Source organism: Augochlora pura, chromosome 2 (genome assembly GCF_028453695.1).
Source record: "Augochlora pura isolate Apur16 chromosome 2, APUR_v2.2.1, whole genome shotgun sequence".
Taxonomy (NCBI): Eukaryota; Metazoa; Arthropoda; class Insecta; order Hymenoptera; family Halictidae; genus Augochlora; species Augochlora pura.
Genome location: NC_135773.1, coordinates 10910731 through 10934240, shown reverse-complemented (window position 1 = coordinate 10934240; position 23510 = coordinate 10910731). Strand labels below are relative to the sequence as shown.

Below are 23510 nucleotides of genomic sequence, written 5' to 3'. Positions count from 1 at the left end.
CGCGATTGTGGCGTTCGATCGAATTTCCTCGGGGAACGAGTATCCGAATGGCGGTTCGAGCAGCTCGCGGAAGCCGGGAAGTTCTAACGAAGGCGGAATAATGTTCATGGGCACATATGGGTGTATAATGCGACACGAGGCGTGGCAATATCCATAAAAGGGACCAGAGAAAGTAATATTGTCGGGAGCTGCGGCACGCGGGACCGGCGCGCACAACGGGACGCCGCGCCTTGTGGAACATCCGAGGAAATAAAACGAGGATCCGGCCGCGAGAAGGACTCGCCGGAATATAGAGGCCGTAATGGATGCTCGAGAAACGATTCGGAGAGAGGCCTCTCGGTGTATGGACGATGGTATTTTCTCGCGGAGGGGTCGGGACCGCCATCGTGCGCCGGATAAATCGTTTTTCGACGCGTTTCGAATACTGCCGGCCGCGGCCAATCTCGTCCCTGCGGGTCGAGCCCTGTCGGAGGGCAGTAAAAAAAATCTGTTTCCGCTTTTTCGAATGACCGAGGATACGAGACTGTTTTCCTAAATGCCCCGCGGACTCTGCCCCGGCGACCCTCCCCGGCCCCGGGCCGGGCAAAGTACGGTGACGGCCGACTAAAAATATTTGAACGATGTTTTACAGCCGCCCACCGAGGCCGATCAGCGTGGAGAAACATCGGAGGGTTCAATTCGTGAGTTATTCGGCTGCTCCGCGATACTACGGAAAGAAATGGTACAACGGTCCGTAACACGTGGGGCTGCGTGATGGACGAGCGACAGAAAAGTAATAAGGAAAATTCGGGCGAACGTTGTTTGAAGCTGTTGCCCCGCACTTAGTTGTTGTCTTTGTATTCCTGGTAATGGCTGGCAAACGAGTCTATGCTGGAACTTATTTATTACGACGAGCGTAGAAGTTCTAATGACGATAACGATCCAATTTTCTGTACTTACTAGATTCAACCAACATCTCTGGTTGAAATGATTCTATATTTTCCCTGGATTCTCAATGCCACATTTGGAATGCTTTTAATACATCTAATTGAAACATCTTTCGTATTTCAGTCATATGGATCCATCGTTTAGATTACGACCACGTGTTATGATGTACCTTGTTCACTTCATCCCTGGTGCATAATCCTGGACCGCGGATTGTTGCACTCAAAAGGAACGCTATTGTTATGGCGACTCTACTGTACACCGTGCAAGAGATACCTTCCATTCATGTTGGACACTCTTCGCTGTTTTAGGTGACTTTGCACTGGTTTTTATGCGATTTTCTGGTGTCAGCGCTGGCCAATAAAGCACGTTCATCGACATCGCCACTGTTATCGTTGCCTCTACTTTGCCTTTACGTTTACATCATTCTATAACCATCTCGTTGCAATACGGAGTAGACAAAGAATTTTTCTTAAAATTACAGAAAAATATAGAGAACATAATTAATATCGCTGAAATTTTTAATACCAGCTAAATACTAAATACAATGTCGTCGAATATAATATAAAATTCTATGTGCAGATCGTCTTCATAACCACACATTTTCGTTGAAATAAAAGTTACGAACGAGTTCGAATTTTACAGCGTTCTTTTCGTTGCTTTTTATTCCGAACCGATAGTTATTGGGCATTTTACAAGCCGCGGATCGAACAGCAGTAATTTGTTTCCAGGAGGATCGATAATAGGTTCTCAGCACGGAGCAGCTTTTCCCTATAATTCACTCGACAGCGATCTAGCGGCCATTGGCATTTCCATCCGCACGTAACAACGACCTTTTGCGTCTGCTCAGCTCCCCGGCACTAAGTAGCCAAGCTTAAGACATTAAGAACCCGAGGAACCGGAGCCCCGAACCCCTGTATTAAAGTCACAAAGCGAACCGTGGGAAAAACGATTTATTATTTAACCGCGGACTACTTTAACTACCCACCTTGCGGAGACGAATCAATTCTGTCGGACGCGGTAAAGGAAGCTATTTAAATTAAGAAATTATTATCGCTGACCATTTTGTTCCCTTTTTTTAATTTTATAGAATTTCACGAGGTATAGTTTCTCTTTAATGGTAAGTCGATTAAGGCCAATTATAATGACCTGCATTAATTCTAAATCTACAGACACGGTCAAATTGACCGGTTTCATAGTTTTTATTTAAAGGGTAGTTTTTATTACAGAAACTTAGGTTTGTGGCTCAATACATTTAATGTTAAACAGTGTACGCAACAAAAATTGTGTTGCAATATGGAATGATGTCTGAATCCATTGCAATGCAAATTTAATTCTTTTAGTTCATGGTTATTCTTTTAGTTTTCCTGTAGCAAATACCTAAAAATAGTCAACTGTTTGCGATATACCAGTACTCATTTTTATGATCAATGAAAGCAACATCTAAGAGCGTAGCGTTGAATTTTCCACTTTTAAGATATGCCTTCTGTTAGTGAGGATAACACTTGATATAGGAATACAGGTAATATAGGTGACTTCGACGAATTAGCGAGCGAATGACAGTATAAATTCGCTAATTTTTGTGACAACCCGATAACAATGTAGACTAATAGAAATATTAATGAATTAAGTACATATCTTTTTATTAAATGAATTATAGTACATATCTATAAATAAGTCTCCTTAAAGTTAAACAAAATTATTATTTGCAAAGAGAGTGGTCGCTGAGGCAAACATCCCCCAAAGAAATGTGAATAAAGTCATTGGACATGTAACTCTGTAGGTGAACGGGGACACGCGGTCTGTCCCAGAGTCAGACAACAATGAAAACTGTGTCGGAGTTTTTTTTCGCCGAAAAGAAGAAGCATTGCGTATAATTCGAGGGGTAGCGAACCGAGCAATAAGTCGCGAGTATTAAATTGGAGAGCGTTCGAATGAAAAGCACCGCGCCATTTATCCCAGTCCGTATAAATAAAGTCAGCAGATGAACGGGCATTCCGCGCTTATTACGGCCCGGAAATGATTTATAGAAAACCATTCCTAACACGGAGAAATACGCGGCCGCGGACCGTCTCCCCACGGAACCTCGAGTTCTAGTCAAGACGAGCCCGACTTTCCGCGGAGCGGACGACGAATATTCGCAGCCGCTTATTACGAGGTTTTCCGTAGCTCCCTTGCGGGTTCTCGGCGACCCACCGCGACCTTCCCTCACCGGGTCGTCTTGGTACCCGAGGCGACCCTTTGCCGCCACCGCGAGACTGCCGACGAGGCCGACTGACTAGCAACCACGACGGTCTCAGCCGCGCACTTATTTCGGCGAACGTACGACCGCGTAAAGCACGTCTCTACCCGCCACTCCCGGCGCGGCTCGCAGACTGTTTCTACTTTAATACGAGGATCCGGGCGTTCGTTAATTTTCCTCCTTCTCGTGTTCGTTTCCTCTTTTCACCGGCCTCCTCTATCTCCGCGATGCGACGCGTTGTTCGCGATCACAATGGAGCCCGGGCTCGCGGCGCGCACTGGGTCGCCAGTTTATGCGAATTCTGAGCCAGGAATGGCGCGATTTAGTCCGGCGAATTTTTTGCAGATGCCGCATTCAGTTACTTCGCTTTATGGGTGCGTAGCTTAAAGCGGTCCCGTAAAGTTTCATTAAACAATGTTCGTGTCACTAAACGTTGAAACGGAGATGCTCGGAAAAATATTATTAGAATGGATGGATTCGTGACTGACTGGTAGCAGTTCTCAAATTAGAAATTGAACTAGACTGTTGCTAGTTTTGATTTTAATTTGATCTCTTTCTGTAATGTTGAAAACATGGATATATAATAATATATATATATATATATATGTATATATAATATATACAATATGTATATATTGCTTTGAATGACACACTTCTTCGAATACTGTATATATAAATAATGATATTTTTAACGAAATATTATGAAGATATATTACTTTAATATACTGAAACATGAATATGAAACCTAAGATTATAAATATGATTCGTAAACTACACCGTTAGATATAGCTCTTAGCTTTAGGAATTTACTACAGGAAAACCAAATGATATAATAGGATCTTTTACAATGTATTCAGACATGATTCAATTGCAGTTCAATTTTTGTTGCACACCCTGTTCAATGGTTCACTATACAGGTATCTAGAACTGACTCGTACTGTTCAAAAGATTATTGAAACTCACCGAAGCTGAAACGTCGCATCCAACCAACTGCATGAACATTGGAAAAGTTCAGCACACGCGAGAACAACAATACTTCTCCCTAACGAATATAAAATAAAAACCCGCCGAATTTTCTCTATACGAGTTCAAAATTTCGTCGACGAGAGCGAGCGTATGTTCCAAGGGTTGCTCGGTGAAGGGTGACAATTAAAAAGCGAGGGAACGCTTGAAAATTTAGAATCGTATAGGTGTCAAGTTCCAATTTCTAGTCTGTGCTCGAAGTTTTACGGTTCGTCTTAAAATTGCCGGCGGCGTAAAGCAACAATTTACTTTCCGGCCGAAAGGTTCGCCAGGCCTCGCGTCATTAAACTTTCAAGTGACGAAGTGAGGAAAGCTGTCGTTAACAAAATGACCTCCGATTCCTCTTCCCCGCAAAGGGTACCGAGCATGGACCATTGCTCGCTACCATTTCCTCGGAAGCCAGCCGGTACGTTAGACGACGGTTTTCTTTAATTGCCTACTACACGGCAGATCCTCGACCGTATCCCCTCGTAAAAGTTACTGTCTCCTGTAAACGATTCGGCTGCCGAGCAAAGAAAGGCGACGGGTGAGAGAGGAGGAGAATTTATCGTTCCGCAGGAGATATACGGGCGTATTATGAATTAATGATCCGACAAAGCCTTTCCATGTTCCGTTAGTATGACGAGCTCACATGTGTTTGTCGACCCAGAACTAATTAAATAAGAGATCGTACTCATTTATCCATTGGTTTTTAGAACGATTCTGTTCTTAACCCCTTGCCGTACTTTGACGAGTCCGACTCGCGATGGAAAGTACTAGTAACAAATAATTCAATATGGATGTTATTCTGTTCCTTAAAATTGAAATATAATACCAATCCCTTGTTATTAATACTTAAGCATTTAAGTAAATTCAGGCACGGTATAAACATTAATCTTCTGTCCTTTCTAAGTAATTGTGCCAATTGAAAAATTCCTAATCGCGATAACAGTGAAGGAAATGGTACGTCAAGGGATTAATCCTTGTAAGAAGAACGATTTTTATCATCTCATTTAGTCCATTCTAAGCCTCACACGTCAATGTTTATCTTATAAATTGTTAAATGTAGTTCTTTTTCAAGTAGTTAATTATTTATACCAGTTACTAGTCCATTAGTACAAGTAGCCAAATATTTGAATCAACTACTAGTCCACTAATATAAATAATAATTATTTAAAGTGTCTACTAGTTAATTAGAATGTGAATGCAACGTCTAGCATATTTTTAAATTCACTGGACGTAACGAAGTAGTTAATTATTTAAATTAGCTATTAGAAAATTAGTATCTGAATAAAACATAGAGAAAGTCTAATATTGGACGAACAACGATGTTTAAACAATTCCGTAGGCGCCTCTCCTCAAGATGGAAGCGCTACCGTGATACGCACTGTCTTTCAGCAAAATCAATTTGCCGGTAATAGATAAGCAGGAGGGAAAGGGGCGGTCGGCCAATGAATTTCTCGTTGGCAAAAACGGTATACAATAAACCGGCATAAATGTTTCATACCGTCCAATGAATAATGGAGCCGGTAATGCGATAAAGTTCCGTATTCGCGGGGAAGTAACAGCGCGGAGATGTTTTCGGCCGCAGATGCAGCGTCGGCGGTACACCCCCGACCCTTCTATCGATCCCGGTATACTTTCTGCCGCGCATCCGAACGCAAACACGCGGCTTTGAGGTTATTTAATGGAGTGTTTCGGTTGGTCGGCAAACAAATGGATATTAACAAATGATTCGCGCGATCGGAGTCCGGCCGAACGCGCGGTCCGCGGCCCTGCTTTTGACCACGTGTTTCCTCGTGCATTTGCAAATTAATACGGCTCCTCGAGAGAAGTACATCCGACCTTTTCCGGCTCGTAAAACCGCGGGCATATATCATCGGCAATAACCGTCCGGAGGATCGTCGCCGGGAAAAGGTAAAATTTTCCTTTCGACCCGCGCGGCAGCCGGCGAAACGGGATAAATAAAAATTCTCGCGCTCCCCGGGGGGATTTCTTTCCGTTCGATTTCCTATCGTCCCCACTCTCTCTCTCTCTCTCTCTCTCTCTCCCCCCTCTGTACCCTTTCAACCGTCCTGCGAAACAAAACGAACAGCGGAACGGTCCCATCCGCGTTTTACGCGCGTGCTAAAAGCCGCGCGCATCGGTGACGATGCAGGTACGACGCCGCTCTGTGTCCGCTTTCACATTATTCTCCGTCCTCCATTTCTTATCCATGGCCGCGGAGAGAATTACTCTCCCTGGTAACTGCACGCCGGGGAAAAACCCGGTCAGAAAACGTTCTGCAGAGTATCCGTCTCTATTAAAACTACTCGGACGCGTCTTCCCGGAATGCAGAACTTTTTGATTCCGGTTCGCGAAAGTACGAGTACTACGTGGCCCAGGGATTCGTCCTCCGCATTCGTTTCGCTTTGTTCCCCGAGTGCGTTACTCTCTGTCTTTAATTTCTGCCTGTTTGGCGCTGTGAGATGATGTCGCCGAGGAATTATATGGGAAATACACCCTCTGTTGGCTCGGTATGCAAAACGTAACGTTATGAAGCATTATCCCGGGTTCTTTTGTGCAAGACGGATCCGGATTAAGCTCTTGAATTTGTGTCCGTACGCTGGAATTGTAAGGGAAATAAATGCGCCGATTACAAATGCATAATAAGTACGATGAAGTATTATCTCAAGATCTTTCGTGCATGATGGATATATTTTAAGCGCTTGTAACGGTATACGCATGGCGGTAATATAAGGAGAACGCATTTGTTGATTTGAAATGCATAATAGAGGGCGATGAAGTATTATCGCATGATCTTTTGTGCAGGGTGAATACATTTTAAGCTCTTGTAATTGTTGTGAACTGTGGGATTACAGGTGTAATACAGTTGTTGATTTAAAATTGAAAATAAAATATGACGAGGAGGTATTATGTTGGGATCTTTTATTACGTTGGGAGCTTCTTTCTTTATGATAAAAATATTTGCTTATGCAGAAGGATATATCTAATGTCTCGAAATGTATACTTCCATTTCTTTCAATAGCTTTCCGGGAGAAAATGACTAAACGTTGTTTGCTTTTATAGCTGTCACACGAGAATCGTCCCTTGACTCATTCCAGTCCTATGCCGAGTCTGACTTCAAATTGACTTATTTCCTTGATTCACGTTCTATTCATGGATAATGTAAATTTTTCTTCCAAATAGATTATAAAGCGGCATATAAAAATGCGATGGAAATATATAATGTTATAAGGTGAAAGGTTGATGGAAATATAGCTTACATCAATTGATATTTGCTTCCTGAATCATTTCCTTAATAAAATGAAACCATTTTTGTTTCCTCTATATCTTCATTTACTATCATTTATAGGTTTTGATAAGATAACAATTGATTGTTGTTTCAATTTCGAAAAAATTAATAACTTTCATATTTAATACATTACGCGTTACAAGTCTGAAGTAGAGTTAAACAGTTAAAATTAGTTATACATTTTCATTTTTACTGGTAGATATTTTTTTTTCAAAAGATATAAATACCTTCTTTAACGAAAGCAGTATTGACTTCAAACAGTATTTTCATTTAGTATGATTGTTTTCATTTGCTACATGGGATTTTGGACCCGTGTGCTTATAGAAGGTTTCCATTTTTAACAATTTATTCAAACTTGAATAATGTGAAATTTCTTTTAAAAGGCGCGATTAAAGATTATAGCAATTTTTAGTCGCCAGTTGGATACAAAGGGTTAATACTTATCCGATATAAATAAATATACTGAATAATATTCCCATAAAAAAGTCTTCACCACCGCAATAATTTTTAAACAAAAAACTTGAAATCAGTTATTTTGGGACGTCTCGCAATTGTCAAGAACGCTTCCCAAATAAAACCAAAAATCATTTCGCGTCGAAAGAGAGATAGTTCCTCGGATTCTACGTTCCATTTGCTTTATACTCGGATCAGGGACGAGCCCCGACCGCTTCGAATCGTCAAGAATGACTCGTAATAACCGCGGCAGGTCGGTGGAAAGCCCGGCAGAGCGAGATCGTTCCCTCTCTCGGTTTTCGTCGCGAGTTTTCCAGCGGTACGAGCGATTCGCGTCCAGGAATGATTCCGCGGGGTAATATGCAGGCCCGGGTCGAATCGTCCAGGCCGTCGTTTGATTGCGTCTTCACGGGCCAGCTCGTCCAGTCGGTGGTCCGTAAAATTGAGGGGTAAGATTATTTCTCTTGTTCTTCCTTTTTATTGTTCGGGGTCTCTCCCCGTTGCGTTCCTCGTTCGTTTTCCGTCGTTTCCCGCCGAGCTGCGGAAAGCTGGCCGGACTAATAAGAAACCGAAGGGTAGATAGCCCGCGATGGTACACTTACGGGAACTCTCGAGGAAGGGTGGCGGTCGTGAGAGACGACCACTGGAAATGAACTCGGTCCACGGTGTCTTCGGTTTGCTTTCCGGTATAATTAACTTTTATATTTATCGAGCAAGACGCATTTTTATATACGAAGAGAAATAAAATAAAGTAATAATGCCGGGCATTGTTCGGATTCCTTCGAATAAATATTTGTCTGAGATATACGAACGAATTACTTTTAGTCGAATATTTTATTCGAGCAATTTTTTATTCTAAAGCTATGAAGAAACACTTTATATTCTATTACTTTTATTCAAATCAATTATTTTCCGTATGAATTCCTGTACGAATAAATTCTTATGTGAATAGAATTTTGTTTGGATAAATTTTTATTCAATCGAATACTTATTCCATAAATAGTGTTCGTTAGTTTATCTTTTATCTGTCACTGAAAAAAAATTTTGACAAACACTGCTTTGGGGTGACCAGTTGCTGTGGCTTTGGTTTTCTGGCATTACTAATTCTATATTTATCAGAGTCAGATATTGAGTAATAAATACCACCTTTTCACCTAAAATAAACAGAACTAAAGAATAAAAAAATGTAATATTTCGTATTGCATGAGTATAAAATTAATTATGCTCGAAAACGATACAGGTGCGCGGCAATTGGTCAGGCCACAGTAACCGGCTCCACTACCCTAGAGATCGGCCGTCGAGATCGTTGAACCTTCCCCACACGTCGATACCAGGACGTATTTCCATATCGTTGTCCCGGGGAATAATTATTTTATGAACCGTGCACACACACCGGTTATTCCGCGAACCCGACCGAGGCTATCGCGGCAGTGTATCTGCCACAGGGAACGGTTTATACGTTTTTTAAGGCCGATCGAGTCTGTTATTGGGCACTTAGACGGCCGTCGGAATTATCAGGGAGTTAGGTCGGCGGGCTGTTAAGCTCGAACTTTCAAATTAAAAAGTTACGGTGCGCCGGCGTATGCATTAGGAAACGATTCACGGTGGTACAATGTAACCGGAGTTATCGCGATCGTACCGTGGGAACGATAAATGCGAAAGGGTCATAATCTCAAAGGGTTTAGAATCGTTGTAAATTTTCAGGCTGACATTAACGGAGAGGTCGCGTGCCGCGATGGAACGCGGCGCACTAAAGCCACGGCATCGAACGGGAGACGGGACTCTTTACCGGGAACGCCGCCGAGCCAGCCCGGCCTATAAACTGATTCCAATTTTTTTCCATATTTTGCATACCTTTAACGATGCTTTTGATTTATGCGCCACCCCGTCGGGCAGCCCTGCCCGACCGGCGGAGCGTCCCCCGGACGGCCGCCCGCGAACCCTATCGAATTTAAGGGCTGGTTCCGGTCTGCAGGCTTCGAAATTGTTATTCGAAAATATTCCCTTTTGGAACGGGTTAAACGGGACGAAACCTGTTTTCGACGTTTATTAACGTGTTCTTTCTTCTTTTAAATCGTAATGAAAAAGATGACCATAGCTTTTGAGCTGAAAAAAATTTCTGAAGCAATCTACCTAACATGTTTCAAAAAATTCATTTTTATCCTTTGTCCGATGCTGCAAAGTTAGAGGTTATTGCTCATCGTTATCTCACATTCTGTATTCTAAATTTGTGAAGTTTTTCACGTTATTCTAAAATATATTTAAACATATTTTCATTATTTGATCTCGTATTGAATTTGAGAAAAGACTATTAAACCTAAAAACTAAGGTTAACTCTGATGTATTAATAAAAGAGAAGAATAAGAAAAACAGAATATACAAGACTATATCGCGCGACATCTCTTGACTTCAAGTAAAGGTATTAGGTTGATGCATATGAAATGTCGGATTTTTAAGCGAGTATATAAAACTGTTTATCCTTTTTCAAAAGCTATTAATTTAATCAAAATGTGCCCCATTTGTTTCAATACACTTTTCCCAACGCTAGTTTAATTTATAAATGTCTGTCTTCAAGAAATTCTGATTTTTCGGATCAATAAACTGTAGCATGGAATTTTTCAGACTGTCTCCATTTACATACTGTTTAGCCCACAAGAACTACGCATACGTCGTACAAAACAATTGCGAAATTAAATGAAGTAAAATATAATATTTTATAAAATATAGATCTTTCGCCAAGCGACTTTCGCTATTTTAAACATTTAGGACAGTTTTTACGGGCTAAATAGTATATGGTATTCATATAGGATAAATAGTATATAGTATTCATATGCACCAATCTAATAAAATGCACTTCATCGCAAAAGATAGAAATACTATAAGCCAGAAGATTTATTTCGATTTATAGCGCTCGACGGGCGAGCGTCGCTGTGGACGACGGGTATAGGAGCGCGCTGTATTTTGGGCGGATATATCCGCCAGCCGTCCGCTAAGGGTCTCTAACGTCCGAGAGAGGTAGAGGGGAAGTTACGAAAATGCGGTAAAATGCAAGCGCAGAGCTGGTCAACATGCTTCGCGCGGTTTGTAATGGAACAGCCACGCGCCGAGGGCGAACCTACTGGCAACGTAGGAGAGCTGACGTCAGAGAAGAAAAAGTCAAGTGTTTACGTTTTTCATGCTAGGGTTCGTTCTATTTCTCTTAATCCCGGCATTATTTATGACAGGTCGCTGTCACATTCCTCAGCCGAACAACGTATAATGGCAACATTGTCCTAAAACTGCTCAAAATCTGCTCGAGTTTCTGCGGGCTAAATGGTATATAAATGAAGACACTCTGAAATATTCCATATCAGAGTTTATTCATTCTAAAGATCAGAATTTGTTTAAGACAGGCATTTCTCTATTGATATCTTGTTAAAAAGGGTGTAGTAAAGCAAACGGAGCATATTTTGATTAAATCAAAAACTTTTGAAAAAAGATATACAGTTTTATATATTTACGTAAACACCGGACATTTCATATGCACCAACCTAATAATTCTAAATCTTCGCAACAAAAAATTTACTTTTTGCCAGACTTTTGAAGACACTAAGTTTTCCATAGTGCACAAAGAACGAAAATACTCGAGCAGGGAGAAGTTTTTCGAAATGTCGACATCAAGACGATCTCGATGGCAGCTTCGACGACTCCCCCGAACGCTAAGTAATTAAGAAGCGATGCAATTAATTTTCCAGTTTATTAAATAATTAACTCGTATCTCGGGGTGCGCTTTGCTTGACTAAGCGTCCGCTTCCCTAGCTCTCATTTCAACTTTACTTCTGTGTCTCCCATTCCCCAGCCTCGCCGGGAACCTAAAGCTCCCTCTCGCCTACGCAACGACGAACTTTACCTTTTCTGCCAAGAGCTCGATAATCCAGGCCCGTTAATTATTTGAAGTTTTCGACGGATCGCGGTCCCTAGATGCTCGACTGGAACGGAACCGCGCCATCTTTGCGGCAGTTTACTTTTGTTCTTCGAGCTCGATGTTCTCTTCGAACTCGACCTACATTAGCCAATCCTCCGTTTCCGACTATGATTTTATGTCAGCAATGCAGAACTTATTCGCGAACATCTCGATTTATTTCCGAGATACGTGACATCGGTGGGGACAGATATTATTATTAAGGAATCGCATAGAATCGCAAATCTTATTTGACGCTGTCGAGGAAATATTCAGTAAATTTTTACATTTAATTTGATTACTAAAAATATACATGAATCATGATCACTTGCGTTAATCATTTCACGTTGGTTATAGTCGTTAATCATTGATCAGATTATTTCTTGCCCAACTCTGACACTCGATACTAAGCTTATAAGCTCCTAAGAACCAATCCAATCCGTCGCCGATCCTCGGTCTCGATCCGTATGAATGTAAATAGCGTCGGTAAAGCAGTCAAGGAACAAGCTACAGGACACCCGGAAAATTAGACCGAGCTTCCACGGTCAGTTTATCGAGGATTCCGCCGCAGGACGACACAATCCCGTTCGCCGTTCCCTCCGGTCGGCATCAATTAATCCGAAACGATTGTCCTCGCCCGCATTGTTCGAGGCATCGAATTAATTGCGGCGCACATTCAACCCTATCGCGGCACAGAGAGAAAGTTCCCACCCTTCCGCAAATATATCTAAGACGTTCCCCGGTGCTCCTCGCGAACCGGTGGAGCGGATCTAAGAATCGTCGGAGGCGGAATCGTGGGCGGAAGATGGGAGATCAGGGGGGAGGGGGGAGGTCGAAACTCTTCAAACCCGGGGATGACGCTCGAGACAAGTGTTTCTTACGAGTGAAGTTTCTTCGACGCCCGGCTACACAATGCTATCGCGATCGGGCGTTCAAACGAGAAAACTTCGGCGTCGAGGAGATTGAGGTACAAATATTGCGTGCAATTTGTAACCGGAAGAGCCGCGGTTCCAGAGAATCGCGCGTTGCCACATTGTTCGACAGCATGAACACGGTACAATATCTTGTAGCACATATTACGTTAGCTACATCGTGTTAGTCGTTTAGTACATCATATTAGTCGTACATCATTATTAGATGCTGGTAAAAGTTCACCGATTTCTCTACTTATAATATATTATATCTACATTGTATTCAGAATTTAAAATGGCGAGGTTGGAGTGTTCGTTTTTCAATTTAGTGTAGAGTTGTACAAAATTACAATTGAATTACTGAAAGAAATATAAGGTTATTCAATTACATTTTAATTCTTAATTCAATAAATTACAATGTGATTCCCAATTGCAATTGCAATACGATTAGAAAATACTAAATACTGAAATTGCATTAATTACGAATAAGAATGTAATTCAATCAAAATTATGAATTTGAAAGTAACACAGTAATACGTAACAATAAGGAAGAAAGTACGCAGAAGAAACAAACAATAGGGATACGAAAGAAGAACATAAAAATATATCTCACTATTTCAAAGTTCTGAACTGTAATCTGAAAATTGTATTTTAATTATATTGTGTTTCAATTACACTCGTGATTACAATAATTAGCAATTGAAATAACTGAAAGGCTTGAATTATGTGATTAAACTGCAACGTAATCGAATCGCTACGTAATTGAAATACAATGTAATTAAATTGCATAACTGAATTACAATGTAATCGAACTAGCGGAGCTCTGCTTGTATCACAGCGGAGCGCATATCGAAGCTACGAAACAACATTTTACGTTAATCCGATGCCGTTCTTTGACGAGTCTGGCTATTAATAGATATTTTTAGAAATGTATCCTGTTAAGCATGACTATTATTCTCTTTAAAGTTGGAACGAAATTCCGCTCTTTATCATCAAGACTTGAGCGTCCAAGTGAATCCCTGTTTAAGAATAATATCCTGATTTCAATATCTCTGCTGCTACCACGTTGCATCGAAAGATCGACGCCGCAAAAGCGTAACTATTATAAGATCGATAAGGCGAACGGATTTGTTTGCTTTAAAATAGAAAATAAAATTGATTTAATGTCTGAAGCGATTAACGGAAGAGCTTTTACACGGCACGGCAATACGAAAGCGGAAAAAAGCACGGGAAGCACGAGGATGAGAGCTTTCATCGGCGGCTCTTTCCGAGACACGGCATATCCGTCAGTGGTGAATGTATTTACTCACCGTTGGCATGAGCCGCGAGGAGATCCCTGAGTTGCTGTTGGCCGGCCGTTAATTCCACGCAACTGACCCTGACGCTAAATCTGGCACCTGTCCTCTGCCGTTGCTCGGAGATCCCACGGAAGAGCCAGGCGATCGCGCACGGTATCGCCCCCAAAGTGTGTCCTGCCTCCGGCGTTCCCAGCATCGTGTGCGATTTACCTGGGCAAACAACAGAATTCGGATCATTTACCTCGAGTCCCGTGTTCTGGAAAAATCGCGGACACGCGAGAATTAGGGGAGCGACGATTTACAGTGTTGCGTTCGGAACAGCGGTGACAATCGCTTTAACACTTTGCCATGTCAGGCATATCACGTTGGTGACGAAATTATCTGCTCAGATTTGAAAATCAATTTCTATAATAATCTTTTGTATTTTCATAATATTATTTGAATCTATAGAACGTAATAATGTTGCAAAAGTAATAATGAACTTTATCGATTCCTTTATGGTAAGTGGTACATCTTATAATACCACGTACCTTATTAAAAATAAAATGGATTAAATAGAACAAAAACATAAAATAGAATAGGATAAAATCTACCAAATTAAAGAGAATAAAATACAAGAATCTATGCAACGAATTTAAAATTGTACTATTAATAATGACGCAAAAATTATTCGTATCATACAAGTTATCAGTTTTAATTGAAATCAAATGAAAGCAGTACAAATACAGGAGAAATGTACAAATTATTGTAGTATTATTGTCGAGTTATTAGAGTTGTTATAGAAGAAGTAGAAGTCTATTTATTTGGCACAGAAATCGGCAGTCTAGCTGCAACAATCCAGCAGGAATTCTACAATGTTTCAGTGTTTCCATTGTCGCAGAAAGTGCACCATTTAACAGTTCGTTTTCCTGAGGAGCCTCACCTTACCGACTCCGAACAAACAGCCAAAGGGTTTAATTGTATTCTTTCGCCGAGCCGGAAGTTGAAACGGGAGCCGTCCGCGCGTCAGCGAACGCGTTCCCGCGATTACGTCGAGGCAAACAGTGCTCGTTTCGCGATTGATTTCCCTCGTTTTTCCGGGCCACGTGTCGCGCCCGCGCGCGCGCGCGCGCCGTTGGTCGATATCGTCGACCGTTTCGCGAAATCGTTGGCGCGAGCCCGCCGCCGGATCGACGGATGACTCTGCGAACAATCACGATGCCCGATTTGCGGGCCGGCCGCAACAATTAATTTGTTTACTATTTACTATGGACGACGGTGACCGATGGCCGTCGAGAACCGAGCGCGATAAACGTCCCGGCGCGTAGTTACACCCGCGTGACGAACCCTCGTCGCCACCCGGCGATCTAATTTATACACACCGATAGATTGAAACTGATTAATTCGGTTACGTTACAAGTTCACGGGTTTGACCAATGACGGGTGAAACGAATGTAATCGAGAATGGCGGCCGGTTGACGTTTACGCGTTAACAGCTGTCGCCAGCATCCGCGATGAGAAATGGCGCGATACGATCGCCGGATTTTTCGATGCGCCCCTGCGCTACCAACGGCACGCGATAGTTTGCTGCGGCCGAAAATATCGAAGCTTTTGCTACGTAACTCTGCAGCAAGTAGGCTAATGGAAACCTTTGGGGCCTTATAATAGTCTTAGAGTAACCTTTGGTTATTTTGAGGGAATAATTCATTTCACAATTATCGAATAAGATATATTGAATATTTTTCTTGTATTATCTTATGTATTTTGCAATTGTGTGTGTCATGTTGCAATTATTTTTTATAATTAATCAGTAAGCATATTTAACCCATTGCGCACGAGGTTAGATTAACTCCAAATTCAAAATTGTTTCTGACGACCCACAGTATTTTTATTCTATATAATTCATTGGTGCATTTTATGTCTACGAATTGAGTTATAATATTAGCAGATCTTTAAAAATGAACAGATTTGGCAATGTAAACATTATATTAAAATATCAAGTGGCAATCTTGAGCGGTACCTCACTTGAGTGCAAAGGATTAATAAAGCAGAAAATTTTGAAAAATATTAAACGGATACTTATAACAGCGATTTTAGAAATTTGTGTTAATTGTGCCCATAATTATGAAAGTGGTCTAAGTCATATATTTCTTGTTTCGAGATATTTAATGAATTGCATTTGCATAAATTAAAATGTATTTTTACATTATGCTATCTTTTTATTTAGAATTTTATTAGTCTTGATTAATGGAAATTTATTATAAATATAAAATTTGGTGTGAATTTCATACGAAAATGTTGTTTTTCAAGTTTGAATTGACTTAGACCATTTTCAAAATTAACTGAATGTCCTATAAATTACTTAAAGCAATAAAGAACAATGAGTTTGATTTAAAACAATAACTTGAATGAAATAATTCATGCAAATATATTAATAATTCTAAAAAAAGTAATGCATTTTTATCATTGTATGGTAATGTATGGTAGTAAACACATAATATCTTTATGTTTCTCGTCCGATACTGGTCTAGTATGGTGTATAAAGGAAATAGCTTAATATTTCCGTATATATTTGGGTCTTCCTCTTTTAGGTGAAAGATCCAAATGGTGGAATTCAGGAGCATCTAAAGAAGTTTTATAGAACATTTTATATGGTTCATTTTTCACGAATCTCATCCGTTGTGTTTGCAGCCAATAAACAGATTCGCCCGCGGTATTATTTCCTTTTCTTGTTGTTGACTCTTCTAGTGATTTCGTTGAAATAAAATTCGGCTGCGACATTCGTTTTATCGGAAATGTATTTCTTCTTCTACACATTTCTATCAGTTCATAATAGTGCTCAGGGTTGTATAAGTAATTTGCTTTTTTTATTTTCATTTCTGACAAAGAGGGCCATTTTCAAGTTATGTTTATTTTTATTCTTATTCTTTAAATTTTTGACTTAGACCACTTTCATAATTAACACTAAATGAATTCCATATAATGTTGAAATTACAACCACCATCTAATGGTTCATTTTTGACGATATCGTAAAAATTGCATTGAATAAATTTAGTTTAAAATAATGTGGTTTAAAATATCTGATAAACTCATATTTTTTAAATTTTGACTTAGACCACTTTCATACTTACGGGCACAATTAACAGTTGACGGTAACGTTTCTCTAATTTGATATCGAACGAGAAGTTTCCGAACAGCCAATCAGTCTTTCATACTTTCTTCGATTCATCGAATAAGAATTGATCGCGAACGGCCAAAAAGAAAGTTCCATCCGCGTCAAACCGATCGCTGAAATAGCGCCCGGGCAGCAACTTGTTTCGAAAGCGGGGTGAAAACTTCGAAGTTGAACGGCGAAAAAAAAGAGTTCGGGGGGTATTATTGATAGGGAAACGAAAGAGTCTTATTAAAACCGTAAAAACAACGGAACGGCGAAGTTTCGACCGTGGGTAGGGGAGAAATATGGACGGGTCGAAAGAAGAGAACGACGAAAATTGAAAGCGAAAGGCGCAAGAATTCGAAGGGGGAGGGGCCCGAAGCCTGCCGGCAACAGCGAAATAATGGGAGAGCAACGGCAGCCGTCGCTGAATCTTAAACGTTATTTAATTGTTCGAACATAAGACGGTGAGTTATGTTGTTATTTAATTAGAAACCGGGAAACGACAAGCTTTTCGGCCGACTCGATCCGGAAAATTCGAGCGAACTTCCCCTTCGATTCCAGGGTTGCCGGGAAATCCATCAGACACGACTTTTTCTTCGATTAAATAATAATTCTGTTTCATTTTCGTGAAACTGGTCGCTTTAGAAACTTTCGCAATATCTTCGGAATGCTATTTGTCTTAGGGTGATCCATAAATCAGACAACAAGACAAGTAAAATACTAAAGGAGATAACAAATGTTGAATTTTTCGCTTTTCTATAAAAATATTCTCGAGTGAATGAGAAATTCTTTGTAGAACAATTTGTTTACGAGCTTTCATGAAACCTTTCCTACTTCTTAAGCTACAAAACGCTCGACTTTTCCCTTAAGCAATTTATTTAATTGACACTCTATAAATCGCATATAGTATTTTACTTAATCGAATTAGGATTGAACAGTTAAGTTGTATGGCATTAATGTTCTGACTTATATAACAGAATGAGGAAGATACTATTAGGTCGAGTCATAAATAACTTCCTTTTCTATCACACATTTATTTAGTTTTTTCCTTACTTATTTTGTTCGTTTCTTTCATTTCATTTACTTGGAACCTTTTTCTAATTTTAAGTCATCTATTTAGTAAAGAGAAAAATTCATTTGTGCCGGTAACTCATTGTGCGTAGAAACGAATAATAAATTCTACCTAGTTGCATCGGAAGTTATTTATGACTCGACCTAATAGTTGACTTCCTTAAAAATTAATTTCGATCCTGCGCCAATAATTTCTTTAGCCAGATGTGAGTAACGCGACAGACAAAGTGTTAATCCCATGCACTATCACTCCTTTATTATTATTCCTTACATATATTCGTGCTTCTTAATTTTACCAATAGGATTAGATAATTTTTTTTCTTATGTTGTTTTTATTTACCTTCGTTTCTATACCTTGATAACAGAAGAATTTATTTTTACTTCGACGTAGAAGAAATTAATACTATTCATATTGGTAGCAGAGCTTGCCAAAAGTCTTCACCACGAGTCCGACTCATTATTATAGTGCAAGGGGTTAAATGGCGAAACTACGGATAAAATACTACTTGTCGATGCCGAAGTTGAAACGCGCGAAATGTCATCGGTGGTTTTGCGACTATTTCTAGCGAACGTGCAAGGATTAATCCAGCGATCGGTAAGTTTCCGAGCAATCGGAAACATTTTGCAGCCGTACGCCGAGTGCGAGGTCCGCGCGTACCGAGAGAAATCCTGCCGACAGTTTTCCTTTAAACTAAGGCGTCCCCGTGTCTAAATGCGCTCGTCGATATTGCGCGTAGCCGAGGAAACGATTTACGCGAGGGAACGCGGAAAATTTCAGCAAGAACTTTTACGGACCCGCGGAGGGAAACGAAGCGGATGGAGGCGGGAATCGTACTCCGGGAACCGCGTCGCGGAAAACTCGCGCAGGAGTGCTTTAAAGCCGATGCATCCGCCGATTGGAATTCCCCTCGAGTTCACCCTTTACGCGGGAAAGGAATCGCGTCTTGTCCCGGAGATCCTGCGAACACATCGCGAATCGAACCGATATTCCCGCGGTCGTTTACGTCTCGTCGATTCCGCGCGATCGAGCAGCCGCTGGTGAGACAGCGGACGGTGCTAGGCCCGATGTATCACGAAATAAGCCGGCGAACGGAAATTACAAAATTCGACAAACTATCGCGAATGTGAACCGTTCAGCCGCGTTTTCACGCGGACGACACCGTACGATGGATAGCAATAACGCGCTACAAGCAATAAACTTAAAAAGACACCTCGTAAACTTCATTTGGAAAATGAACCTTACGAAGATATAAGTATTAACACTTTATCGACCGACTATCCGGTCGTAAAAATTTTCGTTTATATTTTGATTTTATTTGTCTTATTAATCGTGAGAGGTATTTAATATTTAAAAATTCATATAATAATATTGAAGCTTGTGGTACAATCTAACACATTTATCTCAATAATAGGTAACAAATTAAGGGTTACTATGGCAACTGATTCACAGGCTACCGATCGGGGGGAAAAGCCGATTTATAAGTCACTGGTCGATAAAGTGTCAAGTAGTCATTAATAATCTATGACGTCGATGCGACTTTAAACATATACATTAATAAAAAAAAGGGCCTAAAGTGGTTTTTGTGTTTCACAGTTAAAGAAATTATAGAAAGGTTTTTATGAGACATTTGTTGATAAACTTCTTTACTGAAGTATTATTATATTATTATTATATATTATAGTTAAAGTCGTGCAAAGTTTGTTCGTCGATTGTTTGTCGATTCTGTTCACGCCATTTTCGCATTTGCAAAGATAGAATTGATCGAAAAGTAATAGCGAAATTTCTAGCGCGATCAAATGGAGTCTAATGGACTTTTGATAAGACTGAATAAGTATTTTTTCTGTTTGTACAACATTGATAATTTTACAAAAATGGAAAAGTACAATCGGATGAAAAAAAACACCCTCTATACGTCGATCTTTAATCAATGTCTTCGCTTATACGCGTATTTTATAAGTTACCAATAATCTAAAGAACATCGATCGCTTCTAAACAACGCCTTCCGACGAACTTGCAAAGAAAACTGTAAGTTTAATGACAATCGACCGAACGCTTCTCCAAAACAAGCGCGAATTCATTAAAAGATTAAACATTAACGTTTTGAGCAACTTTTAATCCTCGCACAAATTTCCATAAATCAAGGGCCAGCGGAGCTTGTCGGAGGGGGGTTAAAGTAGTAGCTAACTAGAGCCTCGAACGAACCCGGAGCAGCAGTCGACGCGTTAATCCAGTTTACCCACTCTTTCGAGCAAACTCGATCAGGAGAACACGGCCCGGCGAAATGAGTCGTTTCTCGCGGATGCTCCTCCGAGCATCTTCGAGTATGGGATTCTCGAAAACGCGAAGAAGAAAGACGCGCGCGTAGAGAAGCCCGGAGACGCGAGGTGTCGGACTTCGCGCGCGCGAAGTTGAAACTTACCGCGAGGGAAAAATCAATAAAGAGAGACGCGCCGTAGAGATACGGGAGAGAGCGCGGTAGCCGGGAGAGATAAGAGACCGGCGAGCGAAGATAAAGAAACGGCCGGCGAAGAAAGAGTCGAAGGAGAGGAGAAGGAAGGAAGCCGAACGAACTTCGTCCCCTCGCGCAGCCGCCACCGTCGCGGCCGGAGATACTTGAGGCAAGTCCGCGAGCAAACTGCTCTTGATCATCGCTACGACAACGCACTTTTCTCCCTTTCTCTTTTCCCTTCTGTGTCACTCTCGTCCCTCTGTTGCCCTTTCTTTGTGGCCCGACTCCCCTAACTCTTTACCTCGCCGCTGCCGCGCGCAGCTTTGACTCTCTCGGCGAGCGAAAGAGACGGCAAGAAAGAGGATGGCGAAGCGGGACAAAAGAGGACAGGAAAGTCAAGAGAGAAACGGATAGAGGAGGAAAAGGAGAGAGAGAGAGAGAGAGAGAGAGAGGCCCACTCTGCCTTCGCTGCAGAGGCACGATCGAACCCGGCAACGATCTTCAAGGGACAAGGATTGCCTGCGTCTTCTTCGACTCCGTTTTTCCCGCGCGATTCAATCCGCGAGCGGGAAACTCTGTGCGGCGGCGGTGGCGGTGCAAAGCGGCGCGCGGCCGACGAGTAATCGCAAGATCGACAGCGAACGCCCCGCCGAGGAAAAAGCGAAACGGATGCCCGTCAGAAAACTCTTTGAGGGCAACGGGATTTGTCGTACAGAAAATTATCACCGGGGAGAAGCCAGCCGCCTGGCTGCATGACAACCAGACAATACAGGCTTTTGTACTTTGTAACGCCGTGCTAATTACTCCGTATCAGTCGCGGCCCTTAAGGTACGCGCTGTCGATCCCTTTCACCGCGAGAAAGCACTGGGAAAGCAGATTAACTAGCGCGACGACCGCGGGCTCCTTTCGAAAGCAAACCGTCGTGATAATTATATGGAGAATATGTTGTTATTCGACCGCGCGTCCGCCTTTTTATCATTCCGTCTCTTTGAGGAAATTATGTATTCCGTGCGGATGACAGAAGTGTGGCGTGTCACTGGGTTTGCGGGTCATGCCGGCTAGTTTTCTTTCTGGAAAAAAATTTGTTGCAGCAGATTATTTAACGAGGCTGCGGTTTTTCATTATTCTGCGTTCACTCTCTGAGAAAATTATATATTCCGTGCGGCTGACATAAATGTGTCACACCGGGTTTTTTCCTGTTTCTGGAAAATCTATTTCGGGAGCAGACAGCACAAGATAGTTTATACAAAAAAAAGCTTCGCAGAGTTTCATCCAACGTTGTCTAAAGCTTCAGTGTTGCCTTTAATTTTATCATAAAATGTTTTCTTTTTACACCGCTCGGATTTCACGAATTGATCATGATCGGTACAAAATTGTATTCCACTCCCTTTGCACAGCATTCTCACGTTTCAGTCGTCTCTGCATCACACGTTCATGCGTCAACATTTTATGTTCAAATGTTACTTTACGCGACAGATCAGTATCGCTGTTAATAATTTCAATTAACATTTGAACATAAAATGATTAGCAGCCTAGGTGTTACTTAATTTACGCGACAGATCAGTATCGCTGTTAATAATTTTAATGAAGTAACAACTAGGCTGCTAATCTTATGGAGAGCAACAATTTTCTGCATCAATTTCAAGATCAGAATTTTAGCAAACATCATTCTACCTCTTACAATCTCAATGAAAGAATTAAATGTGAAATCATGATAGGTACTGTCCACTCATTTTTGTCACGAACATTTGATGCAGTATTAACCCCTTGCCCTATAATAACGAGCCATACTCGTGATAAAGATTTTATGCATGATCTACTAAATATGAATATTATTAATTTATTTCAAATCGAAACCAAATTCAAGTCTTCTGTTACCAAAGTAAAGAAGCGAAATTATTTACTTAAAGACAATACAAGAAATAGGAATTGTCTAGTCCTATCTAAAAAAGTATTAAGAACAAGTAGTTGCTAATTAACACAGCATGAAAAGAATCATAGTGCAGGGGGTTAACGATTTAATTCGAGAGGTACGACGTATTTGGCAACTTTCCCTTAGCTAGTATTCCCGCGAGACTTCGCCAAAAATTCTCCGCGATCGTAAACAATAACCATGAATTCGGACCGCGAAAGACAGATAGCTGAACGAACGGAGCCGTTCGTAATCGATACGGCGGCGCTCACTCGCGAAGTCTAATCGGTTTGTCCGCCATAAATCCGTCAGCGCGGAAGTTATTCCCGTTGAACGCGAAACGGGCGAAGATAATCTCCAGGGGTACGTTAAGATTCGAAAGGTGGTCGGCGAGAAAGAGCGTGTCCCAGTAGCATACATTATCTCGTTTCCTTTCGTCTCCACCATTGCGTACCCAGCGTCCTCGCCCTCTTTCCCCGTGCCCGTCCATTTTCCCGCGGCATGCTATCCGTCCCAACCACTGTGCCGCCAGTCCGGGAAAACCCTCCTTCCCCACGGCTCCCTCCCGTAATCATGCATTTCCATGCAAACTCGATATCACTACTTAAAATGTAAAACAACTTTCGCGTCTCGGCGACCGCGAACTCCGCGCTTAGCTTCCTGGCGAACGATGAAAGCAACCGGCAAACGAGCCATCTAAGACGGGGGGTGGCACCAGAAATGTCTAAATCAAGCAGGGAACGCTCTGACAGCCGAATGGTTAGTTAACACGTTCGCTGCTGAACGTGGAAGTAATTCTATGCAACCCGCGGCGTCTGATTCGTGTATTACTGTGACGAATGGCGTTGAATTAACACCTCTGCTGGTAGTTATTTA

At 41.4% G+C, this 23510-nt stretch overlaps 1 protein-coding gene across 1 annotated transcript in view; it reads right to left on the bottom strand.

Annotated features, from left to right (window-relative positions):
* The window catches only part of LOC144475308 (uncharacterized), a 459016-nt gene that overhangs the window by 17197 nt on the left and 418309 nt on the right, over positions 1–23510 (bottom strand). The window contains exon 8 of the mRNA XM_078191079.1: positions 14078–14275. Within this exon, the coding sequence (XP_078047205.1) occupies positions 14078–14275 (198 nt within the window). The remainder of the gene's footprint in view (positions 1–14077; positions 14276–23510) is intronic.